Source organism: Homarus americanus, unplaced genomic scaffold (assembly GCF_018991925.1).
Source record: "Homarus americanus isolate GMGI-L3 unplaced genomic scaffold, GMGI_Hamer_2.0 scaffold48354, whole genome shotgun sequence".
Classification (NCBI taxonomy): Eukaryota; Metazoa; Arthropoda; class Malacostraca; order Decapoda; family Nephropidae; genus Homarus; species Homarus americanus.
The window spans coordinates 1931468-1958755 of NW_024723833.1; the positions used below are offsets into that span (position 1 = coordinate 1931468).

Below are 27288 nucleotides of genomic sequence, written 5' to 3' on the forward strand. Positions count from 1 at the left end.
TTGTATGATGCATGCATTTAGGAATTCAATAAGTGAAAATAGTGGGTTCATCATACATATACAGTAGCTTTATTAGATTTTTAATGAGTTACAAGCATTCTATAGAATATTTATATTAACCGAGGCACATGTTCTTTATATTAATTTTATACGTGTCACGATAAAATGTAGAAGGAAGTGTCATCAGTCTTGTTTATATTGTTAGTAATAAATGGTTCTGTTGTAACACATTAATATAAGACATCAGGACGGTGAGAGTTTACCAAATTATTTGATCATTAAGTTTATTTCACACTTTGGATTTATATTTTTTTTGTAAAATATGTGACCAACTATCTCAATAGTTTGACACAAAAAACATTCCCCCAAAAATTATTCAATGTAAATTATGTTTTAATAATGCATCTGGGTTATCTTAAAGCTGCAGTAAAGGTTTATCTAAATGTATTTCTATTTTAATTAATTAAATTCGAAAAATACAGACAAATGTTCAACTATCAGGTACAGTTGCCAAAAATTATTTATACAAAATCTATCTTTGCGTTTTAAATAGGTTTTTGGTGAGTAAATGAGAAATATTTCTTAAGCTGATAAAGCACAAGAACTTTATCTATGAACAGTTATCTTATATATATTTGTCATCCTCAAAACTATTCGCTGGCATATACAGCACAAGTGGCACAGTGAGCGTGACAGATAATATAAATAATGAGGCTCAACCCTACACACTCCTACTGGGTGAGAAGACGTCATGGTGAACGGTGACCCAGGTGACCCCGTGGACTTTGTGTTACTGTATGCCTCTCAAACTGGGAATGCAAAGGCTATAGCCGAGGATCTGTTAGAAAAAAGTGAATCACATGACCTGTCTGGTGAATTGAAATGCTGCAGTGAGTTAGAGAAAAGTTTCAAGTTAGAGAATGTCACATGTTTAGTGCTGGTTGGCTCAACTACAGGTGAAGTATTAACTGGTTTATTATATTTTTTTGGTAAAGTTGTAGATAACGGCTACCACCAGAAGTTGTTTTGGTAAAGGTGTAGAAGAGGGTGACCACCAGAAGGAATTGTCCGAATTGGTTGAAATTTTTTCTGCACACTAATATGATATTAAACACAAAAATGGAAACGACAATGCATAGAACCTGATAGAACCTGACAATCATTTTATTTACTCTATCCCGCTTCACAATTCTCCTCCCCGCACCATTTTTGTTGTTTACCTCGCTGAATCCCTCTTCAAGAGACGTTTCCTATAAATGATGGTGAACGCTCCCACGTATTCCTCCTCGCTATTGCTGATTTATATCAACCTCAATATTACGGTAAGCTGTTTAACATAAATTAACACAATACAGTAATCACAGAACCTAATAGAACCTGACCTAACAAACCCATAGGTTGGGTATGTTAGGTCAAGTTCTATGTATTGTCGTTTCCATTTTTGTGTTTAATGTCATGATATTAGTGTGCAGAAAAAATTTCAACCAATTCGGACAATTCATTCTGGTGGTCATCCTCTTCTACACCTTTACTGATGTTTGTTGATTTTCTTTATTTTTGCTGTATTTATTGATTATCTACACCTTTACCTATTTTTTTTACATGTATAATATTACTGATATGTTGAAGATCAATATTAGTTAAACTTGGAACAATCAAATTTACTGTTAAATGGTTGCACCAGTCAGTGGGCATGTTGAGCCTCTTCAGAACACCAGTGGTACTGAGTAGAAGTCTTCATATTTGTATTAGTATTTTGTATTTAGATACTGTACCCTGTACTGGACATTGCATAGACAAATCTAAGGAGTCCCTACCCACTAACCCGGGTAAAATTCCACTTCTTGTCACTCCAAGAATTTTGAGAATTTTATGGTTGCAATAAATAGTTTATACAGTTCTAAGACACTTTTCTTCTATAATGCTTCCCTTGCAAACTATCTAACCAAACCTAACCTAATGGGGGCTCCACCCCCTGGACCCCCGGCATACTATAGGTAGTTTTGTTCTAGCTAGGCACTTGTTGAACAAAATGACACCAGGCAACTGAATATTGAAAATAGGTTTTTCTAGTGTAAATCATCGTGTTAAATACAAATATTATAACCTTCTTTGTCGTCGGAAATGAGGCATAGTGATGATATTGGAAAAAATTATGAGGGAAAAAAATCGACCTAACCTAAGCCAATTTAACTCTCATTATCCAAGAAACTTACCTTACGTGAGAGATTCAGGAGGATAGAGTGGTGTCTTCGTCAGTGACTGTCTCTTGTCACAGTACCCTGCATGGCAATCTACACGGTATTGACACTCAGTTACATCTCGAACACTTTACAGATGAAACAAAAGCACCGTGAGGCCTAGAAATGACAACGGCTTCTGCTTCATTGTCCAAAATGCGCTGAATAATGCGGCAGCTAGCTAATGTACATCCATCTCGCACAGACACCATCTTCCAACTGGCTGCGAACGATGATTATTACACGAGTATTATGTCACATCGGCTCTCACGATGATTGACACGCACGACTATTATTTCACATCAACACTCATTCTGATTGGACAAATATTATACCCTGTACTTTCCTTTTTTTTTTTCTTCTTCTTTTTTTTACTTTTACTCAAAAACTATAAGTTTCCAACATAAACGTTATAGAATTAATTATTTTTATTTATTTATTTCCATCTCCCCATATATATGACTCTATATTCAGTTGCCTGGTGTGATTTTCTAAATATTGACCAATGATTAAAAAATTGCCAGTTTCTCTGTTTTTTATAGTGGATACTTGTAGTTTGTGCAAATGTATTAAAAAGTGGTTATTTCTAAATTAAACCTAACCTAACCTTATTGTGGTATAAAAAACAGACCTCAACAACCTAACCAAACAAACCTACCTAACCTTACCTAACTTCCTTATCGGTATATTAAACAGAACGAACTTACTATGATAGGGTGTAATTTTATGTTTTTTTGTGAACGTGAGAGCAACTGCCTGCATTGGCTTTGATCCAGCTCGGACGGCAGAATGTTTTGAAATACGTCATATACAACACACTTTGCACACAAACCCAGTTCGATTTCACAGTATTTCTGTGAAAAGTACATTCTTAGAAAAAACTTATAAATAAAAGTACAATACTGCACTGGGTTTAATCTTTGCATTTTCTAGTCAAGTTCCTTTATAAGCACTAGAACTGTAGCACAAGACTGGCTAGGTGCACAAGAAATGATTATCATATCAGAACTCACTGATGAAAATAAAGTTAGAAATTAAACAATAAAACAAATATTTCGTACGTGGCTCAGTCATCAATATTAATCTATGCAGCTTAGTGAGATGTCAGGTAATCCCATGGCCTGCTACCTTTGGTACTGTCATAAATTGATTGGTAGTTAGAATCATCACAACTGTCCACAGTTATACTTGAAGTTATTTTATTTTGTAAGTTACACAAGACAAATTTGTAGTTTTCTGTTCACTCAATGTTCCCTGACTTAATTTAAACACAAATGGTAGTTTTCTAGCTATATTAACAGTAGTATAGTAATGTTTATACAATAATTTGGTATTGTCAGACTAATAAGCATCAACTGTTAGCTTGTAATTGGCTGAGAAAGAGAGAGGTATAGCCCAGAGGAATCCAGGTAAAAAAGTCACAAGATAAAAATTCACAAAAAAGGCACGGAAAAAATCTAACCTAACCCAACCCAACCTAACCTAACTTAACCTATGTATTGTCAGTTAATAACTGTTTTAAAATATTTTTAGTTTTATTAAATAAAATGTGACTTTTTTCCTGTGACTTTTTTCCTAGCTAAAATTGTGACTCTTTTTCTGTGACTTTTTTCCTGTGACTTTATTACCATTCACCGCCCAGAGAGCTCGTCTCGGAACACGTTTTTGGGGTATCGTGTTGGACTATGAACTTTTGAGTTGGATGGTAACCTCACTTCAAAAGGCCATTAACAAAACAGCTGACATGAACAAAAGGCTGGTGTGGAAGTTAATGGGCTGTCAAGTCAATATGACATGATATAAACAATGCTTCTTCTATTTTTAGATCCTCATTACTCTGGGTGATAGAATGTACTGTATATAAACAATTTATTTACCCTGTAATACTATTGTCACTATATTTAACAGAATGAACTGTATATAAACAATTTATTTACCCTGTAATACTATTGTCACTATATTTAACAGAATGTACTGTATATAAACAATTTATTTACCCTGTAATACTATTGTCACTATATTTAACAGAATGAACTGTATATAAACAATTTATTTATCCTGTAATACTATTGTCACTATATTTAACAGAATGAACTGTATATAAACAATTTATATACCCTGTAATACTATTGTCACTATATTTAACAGAATGAACTGTATATAAACAATTTATATACCCTGTAATACTATTGTCACTATATTTAACAGAATGAACTGTATATAAACAATTTATTTACCCTGTAATACTATTGTCACTATATTTAACAGAATGTACTGTATATAAACAATTTATTTACCCTGTAATACTATTGTCACTATATTTAACAGAATGAACTGTATATAAACAATTTATTTATCCTGTAATACTATTGTCACTATATTTAACAGAATGAACTGTATATAAACAATTTATATACCCTGTAATACTATTGTCACTATATTTAACAGAATGAACTGTATATAAACAATTTATATACCCTGTAATACTATTGTCACTATATTTAACAGAATGAACTGTATATAAACAATTTATATACCATGTAATACTATTGTCACTATATTTAACAGAATGTACTGTACATAAACAATTTATTTATCCTGTAATACTATTGTCACTATATTTAACAGAATGAACTGTATATAAACAATTTATATACCCTGTAATACTATTGTCACTATATTTAACAGAATGTACTGTATATAAACAATTTATATACCCTGTAATACTATTGTCACTATATTTAACAGAATGTACTGTATATAAACAATTTATATACCCTGTAATACTATTGTCACTATATTTAACAGAATGAACTGTATATAAACAATTTATATACCCTGTAATACTATTGTCACTATATTTAACAGAATGTACTGTACATAAACAATTTATTTATCCTGTAATACTATTGTCACTATATTTAACAGAATGAACTGTATATAAACAATTTATATACCCTGTAATACTATTGTCACTATATTTAACAGAATGTACTGTATAAACAATTTATATACCCTGTAATACTATTGTCACTATATTTAACAGAATGTACTGTATATAAACAATTTATATACCCTGTAATACTATTGTCACTATATTTAACAGAATGAACTGTATATAAACAATTTATATACCCTGTAATACTATTGTCACTATATTTAACAGAATGAACTGTATATAAACAATTTATATACCCTGTAATACTATTGTCACTATATTTAACAGAATGTACTGTACATAAACAATTTATTTATCCTGTAATACTATTGTCACAGAATGTATATTTATATACAATACTATATATTTAACAGAATGAACTGTATATAAACAATTTATATACCCTGTAATACTATTGTCACTATATTTAACAGAATGTACTGTACATAAACAATTTATTTATCCTGTAATACTATTGTCACTATATTTAACAGAATGAACTGTATATAAACAATTTATATACCCTGTAATACTATTGTCACTATATTTAACAGAATGTACTGTATATAAACAATTTATATACCCTGTAATACTATTGTCACTATATTTAACAGAATGTACTGTATATAAACAATTTATATACCCTGTAATACTATTGTCACTATATTTAACAGAATGAACTGTATATAAACAATTTATATACCCTGTAATACTATTGTCACTATATTTAACAGAATGTACTGTATATAAAAAATTTATATACCCTGTAATACTATTGTCACTATATTTAACAGAATGAACTGTATATAAACAATTTATATACCCTGTAATACTATTGTCACTATATTTAACAGAATGAACTGTGTATAAACAATTTATGAACTTTGTATAAACAATTTATATACCTGTAATACTATTGTCACTATATTTAACAGAATGTACTGTATATAAACAATTTATATACCCTGTAATACTATTGTCACTATATTTAACAGAATGTACTGTATATAAACAAATTTATATACCCTGTAATACTATTGTCACTATATTTAACAGAATGAACTGTATATAAACAATTTATATACCCTGTAATACTATTGTCACTATATTTAACAGAATGTATTGTATATAAACAATTTATTTATCCTGTAATACTATTGTCACTATATTTAACAATGTATTGTATATAAACAATTTATATACCCTGTAATACTATTGTCACTATATTTAACAGAGGCTATTATAGTTTGCGAGGGGGAAATGTTATTGAAGAAAAGGGGGTAATTTTTTGGATAATGATCGTCCGGTTTTTAATTGAAAGTTGGTTTAAAAATACATAGTTTTCACTTATTTTATTATTGGTATACTGTATTATGTTGGGAAAAATATAAAAATGGCTGAAATCGTCTGCTAACCTAACCAAACCTTAGAAAACCTAATCTAACCTATATCCTAACTTGCTTTTACACAAGAATATGAATAGAACTGAAAGTAATCAGCATACAAAACTGTGTCTAAAAACACCCTCATAATTACCAAATCACTGACGGCCACGTCTCTCTTAATTACTGAACCGTCACGGCCCCTTTACAGTACAGTACAGTGCATCATTTACATCTGCCGCGTCACAGCTTACGAAGCGACTGTAAGATGCTGTCTTAACTCGCTTATATCTTGAAAACTAAGCATTTGCCCGTGAAAATGAATAGAAGTGAAAGTAATCAGCACACAGAACTGTGTCTAAAAACACCCTTCATAACTACCAAACCACTGACAGTCACCAGCTGTATATTGATAGTTTGCATTGATACAACTCCCATAAAGCAACACGTCTATACCTACAAAGTGGGCAGGGCTTTCAAGTAGAGGGAAATTAGGGAGTAAAACATGCAAAAACTGACAATAAACCTAACAAAACCTGATGACTCGAATATCAATACTATATGGTATATACTGTATGGTATATACTGTACGGTATATACTGTACATTATATGTCTAGCTTAACCCAACCAGAAGGACCTGACCCAACATGACAAAAGAAAAAAACAAAGGAACCTAAAGAAGCCAAGCCTGAGGTTAATATTTGTTTTACTACATGACCTGGACTGCTGGATAACAATATGTTCTTTTTATGTAGAATTTAATTCTGAATAAATTTAATTTTATGGCATTTCTTGTGCAAATTAATATTAATGAAGATATATTGAAAGTAGTTTTAAGATTGATGGTAGTACACTCGATGCGGGGATAAATCGACAAAAAAATTAACCTTTAAGAAAAATGGCAGGAATAGGCAGACGTTCTGGAACGTCACCCAGGGCCTAAGGGTTAAGTTGGGTTAGAAAAGTCTAGTGAACACTAGAAAAATCTATTTTTTTGGTGTTTCTTTGGTCGACTTTTTCCAAATGACTTTTCTCGCCTAACAATGTTGATTTTAATCAATTAAAAAACTGTTTATATCTTAATTAATATTAACTTATGCAAGAAATACCATAGAAGAAAATTTATTAAGAATTAAATGCTACATATAAAGAACCTATTGTCAAACAGAAAATAACACTGCCATACTGCTCTAAGTGTGCATGGCGTGTGATGATATATAATATAAAAATGTGGTGTTGGTGAAAAAGCGGTATTATTGTATTTCCGCACCTGACATTTCTACCACTAATCTATTATCATATTTGAATAAGACGTCTAATTACAAGATAATTTTCTTCTATTACATTACCATCGCAAATGTATAATAACGGAGATAGCGTGTCCAAAATTTTCTCTATTTTCTTTCATTAATCTGCCATTATCGCCTACCTCACCTCCCACACTGTGTGTCTCCTTCATAAATCATCACGTGCGTGCGTTCCCGTACACGTCACGCGGCCAATCAAAAGCTTTTTTTTCAGCCAATTAAAATGATTTGTGGTTTAATTCACTGTATTTTTGGCCCAATCAAATTCGATTTTTATTTTGGGGTCTCTCCTATTTTGAAATTCAAACTCTTTTCCGACCATGGAAGTCTGTGATGGGTATCACGTCAATTATATGGAGTTGATTGAGAGTTTTTGGGAAAAAAACGAAGAAACTAAAGCATTTTTTTTATCTTATGGTGTTCTCCCGACCTCAGTAAAGTGTCCTAAATGCAAGAACGAATGTAAATATCGTCAAGACCAACATTTGTGGCATTGTGGTAACTCCAACGAATGAACGAGAACCAGGCCAATAAGGTAAGAAATAAGTGATTCCATCATATGGTGAGAGTCAGTTAGGTTAGGTTTGGTCAGGTCAGGTTTATATATTTCTAGTGTTTTTTGTGTACAGTCGTACCCCGCTTAACGCGGTCAATTGAACCCACAGGGTACCGTGTTAAGTGAAAACCGCGTTAAGTGAACAACAGAACATATGGGATTAATTCCAATAGAGACTGGCCCAACCCCCAAACTCCACTTTTTGACGACACACAACTATGTTGTAGTAAAAATTTTATCTTAACTTTATGATGGTATGCACAAACAAGTATATAGAAGAGGTTAGGTTAGGAAAAATAAAGGTTAGGTTAGGAAAACTAAAAGTTATGTTGAACACTTACGTTAGTAGAAGAGATGGGTCAGCATACGGGGATGGAGGCTGGTTCCAGGCAGAGGGCAGATTACTGGCCCTCAGGTGAATCACCAGGTGAATCACCATCACTATCCGTTATAGTTGTCAGGGCCTCCCTGACAAATCCCTCAAAGTCACCTTCACCTTCACTGTCACTATCACTGGCTTGGGCTGGCTGTGGTGGGTTGCGGGCGAAGAACTCAGTAATGCTTTTGTGATGGCTAGTGTTAATGTTGTCTTGATACACCGTGATGTACGGCTCCATAGCCTGCACCAGCCGGGTATGGAAGACTTCATAGCGGTCATCGTCATTGTCGCGGGAAAGGAAGGACTTCATTTTTTCTGCAAACTCCATGGCACCCTTAATATCACTATGACTTAACTTGTGTTCTTCGGAGAATGACGCACCTTCTTCCTCTTCACTGACGTGCTCATCTTCCAACATCTCGTCGGCAGTCACTTCAGGATCTCTGATCACCTCCAGGATGTCTTCGTTGGTGGTCTCGGAGAAGCCTTCAGCTGTAATATTGTGCGCAGCTTCTCTGGCAAGGTCCACTGCTACTGCAACAGTCTGAACCTCACCAGTCACAGGTTGACTCCTCTCAGCTGGTATGCCATGCAACACATGTCTCCATGCGTGACGAATCGTAGCAATAGACAGCTGACCCCATGCCTCCACCAAGAAGTCTACAGCTTGTTTGACGTTAAACTTCTCCCAAAACTGTTTGACGAAAACTTCTTGAGTCGCCACCTCTTGTTCCTTGTCCTCGTCGCTTTTACTCTCGCTGTCGGTGTCATCCAGCTTACGCAACTCATCCTTGGTGTTGGTAGAGTCGTTCAGGAGCTTGAACTTCTTTGCAGAGTATGCAGCTTTCACATTGCAGATCAACTCATGGTCCATGGGCTGGATTAATGACGTAGTGTTGGGAGGAAGGAAGACCACTTTTACGTTGGGGTGACGATCCATAAGTAGGGCCGAGTGTCCAGGTGCGTTGTCAAGGAGCAACAAAATGTTGAATGGAACATTCTGTTGCTCACAGAATTTCTTCACGTCGGGAACAAAACAGTCGTCAAACCAGAAGAGGGACAGAGAAGAGGACATCCACGCCTTACGTGCGGTTAGCCAGTGGACATTAAGCTTGTTCATGTCCATATTCTTGTAGGCGTGCGGCTTGCGGGCCGTGTGAATCACCGATAACTTTGGTTTACAGGTACCAGAGGCATTGGTGGTAAAGAGGACGGTGATGCATTCCTTCTGCAACTTCCGACCCGTTACCTTGCTGGCAGACTGGACAACGAAGGTCTTGGAAGGTAGCTTTTTCCAGAAAAGACCAGATTCGTCCATGTTAAACACCTGGTCGTCAGTGTACTGTCCTTCCTCCATAACCTCACGTAAGAACGGAGGAAAATCTCTAGCCGCCACACGGTCAGCACTCGCTTCCTCACCACCAATGTTGATGTTGGTGATCTTGTTCCTCTTCTTAAACCTATGCAGCCAACCAGAGGAAGCATTGAAGGGTTTGGGCTCTGCAATTCCCAGCTTACGTGACACTGCTGCGTACAGTTCACGTGTGTACTCCTGCACTGAGCGTGTGTCCACCGCCATGTTGCGTCGCGCCTGACGAATCAAATAATTCACCAGCAAATTTTCCACCTTTACCAGCACCCTGTTCTGGCAATACTTGATCATTGAAGCACCTGCAGACTTTGTGATTTTCATGTGTTCTTTAATCTTGGCTGAATCCTTCTTAATAGTGCGAATCTTAGATTCGTTGACGCCATGCCGGCGAGCGAGATCAACTTGACATGTTCCTTTCTCCAAATCTTGAATGATCTGGTATTTCACTTCGTAGCTCAGGCCACGGCGTGTCTTCTTGAGCTTAGGGCGGCTGGGTCCAGGTAAGGAAAGGTTTCTCTCTGGTGGCGGTGGTGGTCCGGCGGAAGCCATTTCACAGAACAATGGATGCACGTATACACGGGGTGGCCTGGAGGGATGAAACTACTGCGGCAGCGTCCTCTTTCCTCCCTCCCTCCCTCCCCGGGTGGACACGTCATATCACTTTAAACCAATTACAGCTAGCAGCAGAGGGGGGTAGGGATGCATGGCCAACCACAGTCCGATATGTCATATGACATCAGTGAAAACGCAACAAAGACACACACTGCGCAACCTTACAGCGCGGCTTGCCCAGGCGGAGGGAGGAGGAGGCGCGAGTCAGGCGGGAGCAGCGGGTGGCGGGTGGGGCGAATCTAAAAATAGCGTCTCGAGCCGGACACTCTGCGCGTATATGGGTAGATGAACCCCGTTAAGTGAAAGTTTGGTTTTGGCGAGGCACCGCATATATGCGAAATCGCGTTAAGCGAAACCGCGTTAAGCGGGGTATTACTGTATTTTGTATTCGCTTAGCCATAATTTTATTCGGAAAACGCCCCACCAAAAAAAAATCTATAAAAAAACCCGCCCAATTTCCAGTGGAAATGAAGGTCATGACCGATCTAAACACACATAAATATACTAGAAAAACATATTTTTTACTTTCTAACAGAGTTGGGTGCACTTATACAAATTTACCAAAAAAATGGTACAATAGTTCAGTAGTTTATAAAGAAATGAAAGACTGTGGGGTAAAAACATGCAAAAACTGATGACTATAAACCTAACAAAACTTGATGACTCGAGCATCAGGACTATCTTCTTGTGTCTGTTACCATGCTTCTTTAAGCAGTTGACCCGGTGAACCTTCTACTTATGGTAAATTACTGTTTTGTTTTGTTTTTCTGGCTGGCATTGTACTCTATTATGCCCCATATTTTCTGTTTAACTACAGTACTGTATTGCATTGCACTTACCATAATTTTCCAAGACCAGTAACTCTTATATAACCATTCATTGTCACTAAAATTGTGTATTTACTTTAAAAGCTGCCTTAGTTGAATCATTCTCTATAGGTTCCTTAACTTCCTTGTGATTTCTTGTCATTTTGCATTTTTTGGCATTCTTGCATGAAGTGCAAGCATAAGGCATGCCACTGGTGTTGTTCATGTAATATATACACCTCTTTGTTAAATGTTCTTCCAAAAATTATCTCAAATCTGCTATTACAAATTTAGGATTTACCTGCACCTCTCTCAAGTATTCCATGCTTCGCCACATCTTATGGCTCACCTTTATTTTCTCATCAAAGCTTCAAAAAAATGTGGAGGACTTATAACCTGGACAGCTTATATTGCATTCTGTCATCCCAGGTATATACTGTACAGGATGATTTGCAATACAAAACAAGGATTAATACATTAGGTATATAATAACACCTTTTATGAAATAAGTTTCTGAATACCTTTGTTGTTCCAGGTGATGGTGATCCTCCAGACACTGCTCGCAAGTTTTGGAGGCGCCTGCACAAGAAGGGTCAACCCAGTGACACTCTAAACCACCTCTCTTACACAGTCCTTGGTCTTGGGGATACAAATTATACTAACTTTTGTAACTTTGGCAAGACTATTGATCAGAAGCTCCAGAGTCTTGGTGGACACAGGTAAAGTACTGTGTTTTCTGAAAAATTTATAACTGTAAAATGCAGTACAGTATTTATAAATGAACATAAAGTATCTTGCATAACATTAGAAAATGAAATGGATGTCTTGGCTCGCCATTGTAGCAGAAGTTCAATATGTGTTCTCTCATCCATAATTAACATAGCTAATGTTATTATGGATTATTACTATTTTTATTTTCCACTTCCCTTTACTTCACCCTTCATTTTTCTCTGTCATACCTGATGTATCTCGATCATTTGTTCTGGAGACAACATTTTTGCTTTAGTTTATATATGACACACACTGACACTTGGGGTGTATTGGTGAAACAAGAGAAAGAAAGTGTAAGAAGAGTAACTGCAAATATTTTAGTAGAACAAGTTTGTTTAGTATTCCCAGTGGAGGTGCATGGTAGTTAGCATCTAGGGAATTTTGGCTTATACCGAGATTTTATTAAGGGAAGAACATCGTGGATTCAGAAAAGAAAAAGGTCAAGTTACTGTACATATTTCTATTAAGGAGTATGATTGAAGCATATCTAGAGAAAGAGAAGGCTGTATGACAATATTTGGTGTACACAATGTTAGATAGGGTGGACTCAAAGGCATTTCGTCTTATTAACTCTCCTCCTTTAGTTGATAATCTTTCTTCCTTTCTCTTCACCGCAATGTTGCTTCACTCTCTCATTTACAGGCAATGTTCGGTGGATTTGACATCCTGTGTACTGCCGGCAAGGCCATGGGCTCGTAACACTCGTCTTGCCGCAGTGCCCACCGTTTCTCTGTGGATGTCGGTCACACTAGAATAACCCATTATGGTACATCCTTCTTTCCTCGGGCAATTTAGGGGAATTTTAGGAATGTTTCTGGCTTCATGCATTTTTGGCTTTACTTTGTGTGTACTTTTCTGTGAGCTGGAACCAATTACCCAATATCCCATTGAAATAATGGATTCGGTGAACCAACGACTCTGGAACGAATTGTGTTCGTTAACCGAGGGACCCCTGCATATATACAGCCACTCCTCGATTTACAACCTACTCGACTTACGACCACCCGGACATACGACCGCCCCAGTCATACCAAATTTTTTTCAAATTACGTACGTATTTTCAAGTCCCGATGTTATTGATTGCGCTGTGTACTGACAATTTTATTTTTTTATTTTTTGTAATTCCCTTTAAAATGGCTGGCAAGCTTAAAAGTGAGAGTTTTGTGGTGCTGAGAAGAAAAAGAGACACCCATTTTAGATTTTCTATGTATTATTTTCGCATTTTCAACTTACGACCTGGATTTGGGTCCCTAACCCTGTCGTAAGTCGGGGAGGAGCTGTATATATATATTTATATATACAGTGGTCCCTCAGTTAAAGAACGGTTCGATTAATGAAATTTTGGCTAACAAATTACCTCCCATAAGGATCTTCAATTCGGTTAATGAACAAAACTTTGATTAACGAAATCCTTACGAAAAACAGGTTTTGTTGGGAGCATCAGCTGATGGGCTAGTCTGCCAATTCAGTAATCTGTTCTATGTTTACATTCGTTTCCAGTGGAGTAAATATCAAGAAAGTTGTGCTCTTTAATGTTTTTGCATTTTTTTATATAAAAATTATTAGTACAGTCATGCGTCGGTTAACGTCCAACCGAACAACGTCCGATCGCATATACGTCCGTGGTTCCAGGCACCCAACCCCAAGTTTCCCATTTTACGACCATTTAGACCCACTAAATATATATATAATGTTATGGTGAATATCATAAACACACATAGGCATGACTAGGTTCATTACAAAGTAATGAAAATGATACTCTCAATAGTGTACAGTGGGTAGTCCACAAAACATGTAGCCATGTCTATTTATTTGAGTGCCCCATCATAGGAGTCCGTTTTCTCTCACTTCAGGACGCCTGAGTCATCCGTTTTCTCTTAATCTTAGAGTGCAGTGCACCAGAGACTTCATTATTCTGGTTGAAGCTAGTTTGATTAAGGAATTAAAATCAATAAACATTAGTGATGGTTAGTTCAAAACTGATAATATGTTACATAAATTTATTTGTCAGTGGCCCAAGGTTAAAAATGCTTTGAAAACTTTTGATCTAGATGTAGGATATATATTTAGTGGGTCCCTTATTTTTTACCTGACCTGACTAGTCACGTCGCCCCCTTCTCTTAAGCTCCTCTACGTGTGTGTTGGTGTTGGTGTGGGGATTAGTGGATGACATCATTATGACCTGACCTCATGTTTAATAAGCTCACCCTGTATATTTAAGCCTCTCTCTGTCCATGTAATCCAGTTGCCTCTAAAGATGTCTTGAATAAAGACGAAAGCTAAGGTGCTCCGTTGTTTCCCTTTTCCTGTGTGATTTTATCAAGATTTATATCTTATCCACGTTTTCATTGTGGATCTACATTAAATATATATATATATATATATATATATATATACATACATACATACATATACAGTATTACCCCGCCTAACGCGGTTTCACTTAGCGCGTTTTATCATATACGCGGTGCCTCGCCAGAGCTGAACTTTCACTTAACACGGATTTTTTCATCATATACGCGGTGAGTGTCCGGCTCGAGACGCTATTTTTAGATTTGCCCCACCCGCCACCCTGCCTGACTGCCCGTTTTAGCTCATAAAATTCATACAAATTACCCGGTCAGAATATAATTTACATTGCTGGAATTCTTATAATTTGATGATCATTTTGAATATAAACATCATATATTTTGCATTAGACATACAAATTTTAGATAAAATTTTTAATCTGAGTAAGTATGTTATCTTTTGTGCAAAAATTACCCGCCCTAACGCGGTTTCATAGCGCGTTTTTATCATATCTGTGGTGCCTGCATGAAATGAACTTTCATAACACAGTTTTTTCATCATATAAGTGAGTGTGGCTCAGGCAGCTATTTTGCTGGTTGCCCCACCACGCCACCCTGCCTGACTGCCCGTTTTAGCTCATAAAAAATTCATACAAATTTACGGTCGAATATAATTTACATTAACAAATTCTTATTTGATGATCATTTGAATAAACATCATATATTTTGCATTAGACATACAAATTTTAGATAAAATTTTTTAATCTGAGTAAGTATATATCTTTTGCCACTGAAATATGACATTTATATTAAAAATATTCCCTCAGTCTTCTGAGGAATCCAGCAATGTCAATTATATTTCATCCTAACTTTAATCTGAGTATTATTTAATACAAAATGTAAAATTGTTTTTCTTGTCTCTTGAAGGGGCGATTGGTGGGGTGGGGAGGTTAGGACTGACTTGGCGGTTGGAAAGAGGGGGGAGGCAAGGTGGGGTACTTTGATTGACAGATAATGGTGTCTGAAGATTATTTTTTTTTTATTAACTGAAGATGTTTGTTTTAGCTCACACATTCATACAAATTACGGTCAGATATAATTTGTTGCTTGAGATTCTTATAATTTGATGATCATTTTTGAATATAAACATCTCTTTCTTTTGCATTAGACATACAAATTTTAGATAAAAGTACTGATAAAAAATAAGTATGTTATCTTTTGTGCAAAATACCATGGCTATATTCAAAATATTCCTAATCTTACAAGATCAGCAATATCAGTGTATTATCTAACTTTAGTTTGGGTATTATTTATTAAAATTTAGTGGTTTTAAAATTTCTCAGAGGAAGAGCCGACGATTAGCAGTGTGAGAGGAGAGGTTGGAGTCCATTATTTGAATGAACAACAGCGACTGTATTTCTCTATTTCTCTTAAGTATTAATTATTATTGCATGTACTGCATCATAAAATTAGATGTTATTTTTTACTACAACATAGTTATGTGTCTTCAAGTGATTTGGGGGTGAACTGATTTCTATTAGAATTAATCATATGTTCTATTTGTTACCATAGCAGATTTCACTTAACAAGACCCTCTGCAGTTCTATTGACGCGTTAAGTGAAAATTTTCTTTATTATTGTATATATATATATATATATATATATATATATATATATATATATATATATATATATATATATATATATAAAGTAGCCCTAGTTAACGAACTCAATCCGTTCCAGAAAGTGGATTACGTTATGAAACGTTAAGTGCTTGAAACAAATATTTCAAACTGGGTTTTTTTGGAAGTAATTAGTTTCAACCTCACGAAAATTTCACTTTAACAAAAATATGAAATTTACTTTACTTTGAGGTGTGTGTGTATGAAAGGCTCTGGATGATGATGATGATGCATTTGAGTGGGAGGTGCAGGAGGAAGGGAGAAAGAGAAGAAGTGGAGGGTGGAGGAGAAGCATTTTACCTTAGCTTCTTGGAAGGGTAGAGTCACCCTTCATGAAAATATCAGGAACCTCTGGACTGACAGATTCTCCACCATGAACATCCTCTCTCCTTCTTGAAGTGGAAGGCTGAGGCAGCATCTTGTTCCTCTGCACCTTTTACTGAAAGTGTCAATGTGGTCTGTGGGCATCTGTCCTCCTCACCATTAATATGTTTAAAGAAGGAGACCATAATTCCTCAACTTGTGACACAAAGATTAGTTCAGTTTTTACTTCACAGATTGGCACAGGCCAGTTCCTGAACCTCCCAGTAGTAAATCATCTTAACTACATTTTAGCGCATATGGTCATCGCACCAATTTCCTCCTCACCACTGTCAGCCTCTACCCGTAACATCTCATCCAGTTCCTTCAGAGTCTGTTAGAATGAGTTCTCTCATGAGACATCACAAGCTCTTCACATCCTTCTCCTCACTTGGTGACTGACCAATGGGCACAATCTCCTGGTCCAACTCCATGTCATCCTCAAATCCTCAAAATCACTTGGACTGGCACCTGAAGGTGAGGTTCTATTAGAACTTCTTGCCATGACACAATCAATTTTACAGCCTTCCAGGGCGATTCGTTAGTGTCTTTGAGAACTGTTTGAAAGTGTTAGTTCAGGATCAGCCGAGTTGCTATTGACACCTCCTAAACATTTTCTTCATGTACCTTCTTGAAGTTACTGATCACATTCTGGTCATTGGCTGTATGGAGTGATGTAGTGTTTGGAGGCAAACAACACTTTCACAAAGTCAAATTTATATAAATTTCATGGTCAGGGTCATGACCGGGGACATTGTATCCATGAGGAGAAAGAGCCTTTAAAGTTTATTGTGGTGGTTGGGGCAACTCTTGACAGAGGGCAAACACATCAATAACATTCATTAAGAACTGTCTTGTCACCCATGCCTTACAGTTCAATAAACTCCAAGCATCGTTGCCACCACTTTCCTGTTTAGCGAACACCTGGGAGGTTTTTTTCAGAGTGGTAGACAGCGCAAACTTCAGTCGAAATCCCTGAGCATTGGCACCAAGCAATAAGTGGGACAGTCTTTCATGGGTTTTATGCCCAGGTAAGAAATATCCTTAGTGATGAATGTTCTTTTGGGCATCTTTTCCAGAACGGCCCAGTTTTAGTCAACATTGAACGCACTTATGAGAAGATAATTTTTCTTCTTCCATCAGTTTTTTAATTCATTAAAACTTTGCTGCCCTTCTTTATCTTATTTTAACAACTTCACTTTACTTCTTTCTTTGTCCAAATATTCTTTTTCTTCCAAATTTTTTTGAACCAGCGCACTGGCCGAAATCTTCAAATTCTGTTCTGAAGAACTAGGACAGTCTCTGTCTTTAAATGTTCTTAATCTCCTGGCTCTTTTTACAGTGAAATCTTAGAACTGAATCACCTTTCATCTGTTTTTTTCCCTCATCAGATGATAATGACACTATCTCAATTTTACCTGATTGAGGATCTACTTTTATTTTCATGGGTGTTGTCTCTCACGTTCCTTCCCTTAAATTTGTCTTTTGTTGCAGAGAATTGTCTGACACAGGTTGTTCATGTATTACCATATTATAACACACTGCATTTGATTTGTACCTTGTTAGTGTTTTATTATTTCCATAACTATTTGGATTGAAATCACTTTTCTTGATCCTTGGGCCACGCACCAGATTTAATAATGGCAACCTGTGTTTTAAGAACAACTGGCTGTAAATAAAAGTGTTTTCTGAAATAGCACTGCACTATATATTTGTCAATATATACGAAATCTTTTCAAAATCGCCTAGCAGCGGTTTCACTTAGTAGCGTTTTATCATATATCGCGGTGCCTGCGCCAGATGGACTTTCATAACCGCGAGGTTTTTTTTTCATCATATGCGGTAGGTGTCGGCTCGAGAGCGCTATTTTAGATTTGCCCCACCGCCCACCTGACTGCCGTTTTTAGCTCATAAAATTCATACAAATTACCGGTCAGAATATAATTTACATTGCTGGAATTCTTATAATTTGATGATCATTTGAATATAAACATCATATATTTTGCATTAGACATACAAATTTTAGATAAAATTTTTAATCTGAGTAAGTATATTTATCTTTTGTGCAAAATATATGACATTATATTCAAAATATTCCTAATCTTACAAGGAATCAGCAATGTCAATTGTATTATCCTAACTTTAGTTTGAGGTATTATTTATTAAAATTTGGTTTCCCAAAAATTTCTCAGAGAGGGAAAAGAGCCGACAGTGTAGTGTGAGAGGAGAGGGAGTTGAGTCCATTATTTGAATGGACATTAACTTGGCGACTGTATTTCTCTATTTCTCTTAAGTATTATTGTTGTGCATGTACCATCATAAAATTAAAGATGTTATTTTACTACAACATAGTTATGTGTCTTCAAAAAGTGGAGTTTGGGGATTCGGGCGGTTTCTATTGGAATTAATCCCATATGTTCTGTTGTTCATATGATTTCACTTAACAGGACCCTCTGGGTTCTATTGACAGCGTTAAGTGGAAATTTACAACTTTATGTGTAATATATATATATATATATATATATATATATATATATATATATATATATATATATATATATATATATATATATATATATATATATATATATATATATATATATATATATATATATATATATATATATATATCACACACACACACACAGTGGTCCTGGGTTAACGAACACAATTAGTTTCAGAAGGTGGATTCGTTAACGAAATTTTTTTAACCTGAAACCATTGTTTCAATGGGATTTTGGAGTAGTGGTTCCAGCTCACCGAAAATTACATACAACTAAAATAAATGCAGTAAAGTACACTTACTTTGGGGTGTGCATGTGAAGGCTCCTGGTTGATGATGATGATGATGGGAATTAGAAGTGGGGGTGGAGGAGAAGGGAGAAGAGAAGGAAGTGGTGGTGGAACAGAAATCACCCCATGCTTCATGCCGCCATTTCACCCATAAAATTTTAAGTTCACTAGGTGTAATTCAAGATTATTTTCTTTAAATCAGCAGTGCACTGCACTATACAGTATATTGTCAATATGTAAAATAAATTTCAGAATTACCAGTAATTGTACTGTAAAAATGTAAAAATAGTTTATGTTCAAGAAAGTCTCAGGCAAGATGCTACCTCTACTGAGCAGAGACACAAACTGACGCCATTCAGGGTGAGTCAAGTGGCTGTTTGGCGTGCTAAAAACTAGTTCCCTGTACTTCAATTATGTTAAATAATTGTTAAAATGACTAAAAACTTTAATATAAGACTTGGAAAATTATTGAATAGTACAACCTTCTTGATATTTACTCAAATGGTAACGAATTTAAGCCCTAAAACCGATTACTGTATTGGCGGACTAATACTACAGCTGGTGGGCAGGCGAAAACATGTTGGGAAAAATTCGTAAGGAATTCGTTAACCGAATTGAATATTCTTATGGAAGGTATTTCGTTAACCGAGGGATCACTGTGTGTGTGTACAGTGGTCCCTCGGTTAACGAACTGCCTCCCATAAGATTCTTAAATTCGGTTAACGAACAAAAATTCGGTTAACGAACAAAAATTCGGTTAACGAATTTTTTACGAACCGACCTCAACATGTTTTCGCTTCCACTGGCCGGTCAACCAACTTTAGTATTAGTCCGCCAATACATTAATCGGTTCTAGGGCTTAAATTCCTTAATAGTTTAGTAAATATCAAGAAGTTTATACTATTCAATAATTTTAAAAGTTTAATATTCAATTTTTTAGTCATTTTAACAATTATTGAACATAATTGAAGGTAAAGAAACTAGTTCCTGGCATGCCATCCAGCCTGTTAACACACCAGACAGGCGTTAGTCTCTCTCTGTTTTCAGTGGAGGTTACATCTTGCTTGAGACACTCTTCAACTAAACGCTTTTTTTCTGTGTTTCCAAGGAAATAATTGGTCATTTTGAAATATATTTTACATATTGACAATATATAATGCAGTGCAGTGTTGATTTAAAGAAAATAATCTTGAAATACACCAAGAGGACTAAAATTTTAAGGGTGAAATGGTGCCATTGGGTGACTTCTCTTCCACCCCAATGCCTTCTCTTCTTCCTTCTCCTCCACCCCCATTCTAATTCCCATCATCATCATCATCATCATCCAGGAGCCTTCTACATACTCACCTCAAAGTAAGTGTACTTTTCTACCTTTTTTGTTGATTTTAGGCAATTTTCGGTGAGCTGGAACCATTTACCCAAAAACTCATTGAAACAATGGTTTCGGTTAACGAACAACCTGCTGGAACGGATTGTGTTCGTTAACCGAGGGACCACTATATATATATATATATATATATATATATATATATATATATATATATATATATATATATATATATATATATATATATATATATATATATATATATACATACAGTATTACTTAACGCGTTTCACTTAACGCGTTTTATCATATACGTGCCTCGCCAGAGCTGAACTTTCACTTAACACGGATTTTTTCCACATATACGCTGTGAGTGTCCGGCTCGAGACGCTTATTTTTAGATTTGCCCCACCTCCACCCTGCCTGACTGCCTGTTTTAGCTCATAAAATTCATACAAATTACCCGGCCAGAATATAATTTACATTGCTGGAATTCTTATAATTTGGTGATCATTTTGAATATAAACATCATATATTTTGCATTAAACATACAAATTTTAGATAAAAAAATTTTCTCTAGGTAACTATGTTATCTTTTGTGCAAAATATATGACATTTATATTCAAAATATTCCTGGTCTTACAAGGAATCCAGCAATGTCAATTGTATTATCCTAACTTTAGTTTGAGGTATTATTTATTAAAATTTAGTGGTTTTCCCCCAAAAATTTCTCTGAGAGGGAAGAGCCGGCAGTGTAGTGTGAGAGGGGGAGGGAGTTGAGTCCATTATTTGAATGGACATTAACTTGGCGACTCTATTTCTCGTAAGTATTAATTGTGTGCATGTACCATCATAAAATTAAGATGTTATTTTTACTAGAACATAGGTATTGTGTTGGAAAAAGTGGAGTTTGGGGGTCAGCTGGTCTCTATTTCATTTAATCCCATATGTTATGTTATTCACTTTACGCGTTTCTCACTTTCCGCGGTACCCTGTGGGTTACATTAACCGCGTAAAGTGAGGGTTGACTGTATATATATATATATATATATATATATATATATATATATATATATATATATATATATATATATATATATATATATATATATATATATATATATATATATATATATATATATGCTGATAACCACACATTTTAAACTGGTCAGTTTTGATGTAACATCACTCTTTACAAAGGTCCCAGTTGATGATTTACTGGCGTTCCTCATAGATTCCCTGGATAATATTTCATTGCCCGTCTCGAAAGATGACTTCATCGAACTCATCAAACTATGTATTGAGGATTGTAAATTTGAATTCAATGGAGAATATTATGCTAAAAAATTTGGTATGGCAATGGTTAATCTACTCTCACCTGTATTAAGCAACCTATATATGGAATTCTTTGAAAAGAAACTATTAAGTAATATTTTACCACCTTCAGCAGTCTGGTTTAGATATGTAGATGATGTATTATGTCTCTGGCCAAGTAATGAGGACCTAAAAGCTTTCCTGCCACAACTTAATAACTTAGCCCCCTCGATCAAATTCACTGTGGAATTGGAGCAAGACTGTAAATTGCCTTTCCTAGACTGTCTGATCCACAGAATAGGTAACACCTTTAAGTTCAGTATTTATAGAAAACCTACTAATGTGTGTTCATACATTCATTATTATTCTGTCCACCGTAATAGAGTCAAACAGTCAGTATTTTCATCAATGCTTTTACGTGCTTTGAGAATTTGCAGCCCGGAATTCATTGATGAGGAATATAAATATATCTATAATATTGGCTCAAACCTTAAGTACCCTAGATCTTTCGTAGACAAATGCCTTAACATTACTAAGAAATCTTTTTATAGAACCGATCCCAAGTCCACCCATGACCATAAGAATCTCTTAGTATTACCATTTCACAAAAATTTCTCTCAAATTCCTTTACAACTAAAAACCTGGAACGTCAATGTGGCATTTAAAAACTCATGTACTGTTAAACAAATGTTAATCAAGAACTCCCCCAACAATACAGGTGGCTGCATTTATAAGGTTCCTTGCAAGGAATGTAATATGGTTTACTTAGGCCAGACAGGTAAAGATCTTGTAACTAGACTTAAACAACATAAATATAGTGTTAGGACAGGCCAGGAATCCAATGCTCTGTTTGTTCATTTGAGGGATAATAAGCAGTGCATTGATTGGGATAATGACTCCTCAATATTACCTTGTAATTCAATTGACATTAGGAACATTATAGAATCCAGTCTTATTAAACATACCGAATCCGTCAACATGAAATTGAGTAATGGTATGTACAAACTGGATAATTTTGTTATTAAGAAGATTTGTAACCAGGTGAGAAGGTTGTGTCATCTTACCCTCTGACCTGACTACCGACTGCTGCGGTGCTTTTGAAGATTAGTAGGGTCATTACCTAATACCTGACCATTGTGGACTTGATCTCACCCTCCTCTGTATATATATACACCTTAGTCTGTACTCACCCCTGAAGATGTGAATTACATGAAAGCGCTTGGGAACTTCGTGTTTTCTTTTTCCTTGTGGTTATCAGCATATACCTGGATCACGCGCACCTACAGTGACCCCTCGGTTAACGAACTCAATCCATTCCAGAAGGTCGTTCGTTAAGCGAAAAGTTCGTTAACCGAAACCATTGTTTCAATGGGTTTTTGGGTAATTGGTTCCAGCTCACCGAAAATTTCCTAAATTCAACAAAAATGGTAGAAAAGTTCACTTACTTTGAGGTGTGTATGTAGAAGGCTCCTGGATGATGATGATGATGGGATTTAGAATGGGGGTGGAGGAGAAGGAAGAAGAGAAGGCATTGGGGTGGAAGAGAAGTCACCCCATGGTGCCATTTCACCCATAAAATTTTAGCTCTCTGGTGTAATTCAAGATTATTTTCTTTAAATCAACACTGCACTGCATTATATATTGTCAATATATAAAATATATTTCAAAATGACCAATAATTTGCTTGGAAACACAGAAAAAAAGCGTTTAGTTGAAGAGAGTCTCAAGCAAGATGTTACCTCCAGTGAAAACAGAGAGAGACTAATGCCTGTTTGCTGTGTTAAGAGGCTGGATGCCGCGCATTAAACTAGTCACTTTACCTTCAATTATGTTCAATAATTGTTAAAATGACTAAAAAATTGAATATTAAACTTTTAAAATTATTGAATAGTATAAACTTCTTGATATTTACTAAAATAGTAAGGAATTTAAGCCCTAGAACCGATTAATGTATTGGCGGACTGATACTAAAGCTGGTTGACCGGTCAGTGCAAGCGAAAACATGTTGAGGTCGGTTCGTAAGAATTCGTTAATCGAATTTTTGTTCGTTAACGAATTGAAGATCCTTATGGAAGGCAGTTCGTTAATCTTACGTTAACCGAGGTGTTCGTTAAACGAGGGGTCACTGTATATATATATATATATATATATATATATATATATATATATATATATATATATATATATATATATATATATATATATATATATATATATATATATTCCCATTTTTGGACTGGGGTCTGCTCCAATTAGTCCGATTTATCGAGGTTCTACAATACAGTACTTAATATCAATCATATACTGTATTGTACAGTACGTCTGATTGTATGTTTATTGGCAGGTTTTTTCCTTGTGGCTGGGCTGATGATGGAACTGGACTGGAGATAGTTATAGAACCATGGATCGAAGGACTTTTTCCTGCTCTCAAAAATCACCTTGTCAAGAAAAGGAATATTAATATTACTGGTCGTAAAACAAGCTGCTGTCAAGGTCAGAATACAACTATGGATGAAGGTGATAGTAAAATTTGTGGTAAAGATATTGTAGATGATATAACTAGAACTACTAGTACACAGGATAGTAACAATGAATGTTCTAATACACACAATATTGTCAGTAAAAGTAGCATTAATGGAAGTGACAGTCAGCTCATTTTAAATGGTGAAAGTACAATAGATCAAACTAGTATAGCTTTAAAAAATATTGATAATCAAGGAGAGGAGAAAAGGGTAAATGAAACATTTGTAACCATTCTTAAATACAATATTGATGTTTTATCGCGAGGAGAAATCCAGTGCCTTCCTTTGAAAGCTTGTGCCTTTCCTTTAAGTACAAAGTTGACATTACCAGTTCAACCCCCTCCTTATTTGACATTAAAATACCTTAATAATTTTGAGGCCAGCACCATTGAGAGTGGTGCCCCTCTGCCTAGTGCAGCCTCAAAGATTTTCCAAGCACATATAGCATCAGTAAGAAAACTAACCCGACAGGATGCTATAAAAACTGCTTTGGAAGTTACCTTAAAACTGCCCAGTGATGTAAATGAATTTGTATATGAACCTGGGGATTCAATTGGGATTATTGTGGAAAACCCAAAATATGAAGTAGAAATTGTATTGAATTTGCTAGAAATAACAGATATAGCAGATAAGATTTATGAAATTTCTGTTGTTCCAAACACCAAAAAGAAAGTAGCCAAAGTGCCCAGTTTTATTCCAGTGAAAAGTTCTCTTAGATACATACTGGAACATTGTTTGGACATTAGAGCTGTCCCAAAGAAACCTCTAATGAGATCTTTAGTTGAATACACTTCAAATTCCTTAGAAAAAAGACGACTGCAGGAACTTGTAAGCAAAGAAGGTGCAGCAGAATACACCAAACATGTTCGTGAAATGAACCTGACAACATTAGATCTGCTAATAACTTTTCAGTCCTGCAAACCACCTGTCACAACCCTCCTGGAACATCTACCTCAGCTTCAACCCAGGGCTTACTCCATCATATCATCACCTCTTGTGGACTCCGAGAATATCTCATTTGTTTTTAATGTAGTTGAAATCCCAAAGAAAAACACAGTCACTTTTGCGAGGAAAGGTATATGCACTGGCTGGTTGGCATCTCTCAACAGTGAACTTGAAAACAGCCCCAAGGAATTGAACAATGCCTTTGATAATTTGACTATTAAAGCTAAAGCTGACATTTATGCCAATATATATTTACGTGCTAACCAAACTTTTCATCTTTCAAAGAATACTAAAATTCCTATTGTTATGGTTGGTCCAGGGACCGGTGTTGCGCCATTTGTGGGTTTTCTTCACCATCGACAAAAAATTATGACTGTTAACCCCGATAATGCCTTTGGGGAATCGTGGTTATTTTTTGGATGCCGTCATAAAGAACAAGACTTTCTATATCAAGAGGAATTAGAAAGTTTTCATGAGCAGGGTATTTTGAATCATCTCATTGTTAGTTTTTCAAGAGATGATACTAACTGTGACAGTCCAAAATATGTTCAAGACAATATCCTCAAGCATGGTGCTGTGCTGACACCTCTGTTAGTAAATATGGGAGCCATCATATATGTTTGTGGGGATGCAAAAAACATGGCAAAGGATGTTTTTGAGGCCTTTGTAACTGTGCTTCAAGTTACTAACAACCAAACTGAAGTTGATGCTAGAAAATATATAGCTCAGATGCAAATAGAAAAAAGATATTTGCAAGATGTTTGGACATAATCTTACTGTGACAAATCTTTTTAGAATAATTTATATATATATATATATATATATATATATATATATATATATATATATATATATATATATATATATATATATATATATATATATATATATATATATATATATATATATATATATATACACAGTTGTACCCCACTTAACGCGGTCAATTGAACCCAGAGGGTCCCGCGTTAAGTGAAAACCGCGTTAAGTGAATAACAGAACATATGGGATTAATTCCAATAGAACCCAGCCCGACCCCCAAACTCCACTTTTTGACGACAAATAACTATGTTGTAGTAAAAATAACATCTTAATTTTATGATGGTACATGCACACAATTAATACTTAAGAGAAATACAGTCGCCAAGTTAATGTCCATTCAAATAATGGACTCAACTCCCTCCCCCTCTCACACTACAGTACACAGCCAGCTAACAGATGGTCGGTCGGTCCCTCCCTCCCCCCCCCCACCCCCCACCAACCGTCCCAAGGAGATGTGTGGGATAACCTCAAACTAAAGTTAGGAAAATATAATTGACATTGCTGGATTCCTTGTAAGACCAGGAATATTTTGAATATAAATGTCATATATTTTTCACAAAAGATAACATACTTACTCAGATTAAACATTTTATCTAAAAATTGTATGTTTAATGCAAAAAATATGTTGTTTATATTCAAAATGATCACCAAATTATAAGAATTCCAGCAATGTAAATTATATTCTGGCCGGATAATTTGTATGAATTTTATGAGCTAAAACAAATATCTACAGTTAATAAAAAAAAAATATATTCTTCAACACTATCTGTCAATCAAAGTACCCCACCTTGCCTCCCCCCTCTTCCAACCGCGCGGTCAGTCCCAACCCTCCCCCCACCCCCCACCAATCCTCCATTCAAGAGTTTTTAAC

The 27288-nt window shown here is 35.5% G+C and overlaps 1 protein-coding gene across 1 annotated transcript; it reads left to right on the top strand.

Annotated features, from left to right (window-relative positions):
- The first annotated feature begins 536 nt into the window (after positions 1-536).
- On the top strand, positions 537-26402 carry LOC121863726 (methionine synthase reductase-like). Its single transcript, XM_042362475.1, has 3 exons — positions 537-956; positions 12129-12312; positions 24473-26402. The coding sequence occupies exons 1-3, from the start codon at positions 752-754 to the stop codon at positions 26364-26366; spliced, it is 2283 nt and encodes a 760-aa protein (XP_042218409.1). The 5' UTR covers positions 537-751; the 3' UTR covers positions 26367-26402.
- The last annotated feature ends 886 nt before the right edge of the window (positions 26403-27288 follow it).

What these genes read in the sequence shown, in the direction of transcription:
- LOC121863726 (XM_042362475.1), top strand. Translation starts at nt 752, where the DNA reads ATGGTGAACGGTGACCCAGGTGACCCCGTGGACTTTGTGTTACTGTAT. An exon ending in GCTGGTTGGCTCAACTACAG is followed by an intron (nt 957 to 12,128) that starts GTGAAGTATTAA and finishes TTGTTGTTCCAG; the next exon opens with GTGATGGTGATCCTCCAGAC. An exon ending in CAGAGTCTTGGTGGACACAG is followed by an intron (nt 12,313 to 24,472) that starts GTAAAGTACTGT and finishes GTTTATTGGCAG; the next exon opens with GTTTTTTCCTTGTGGCTGGG.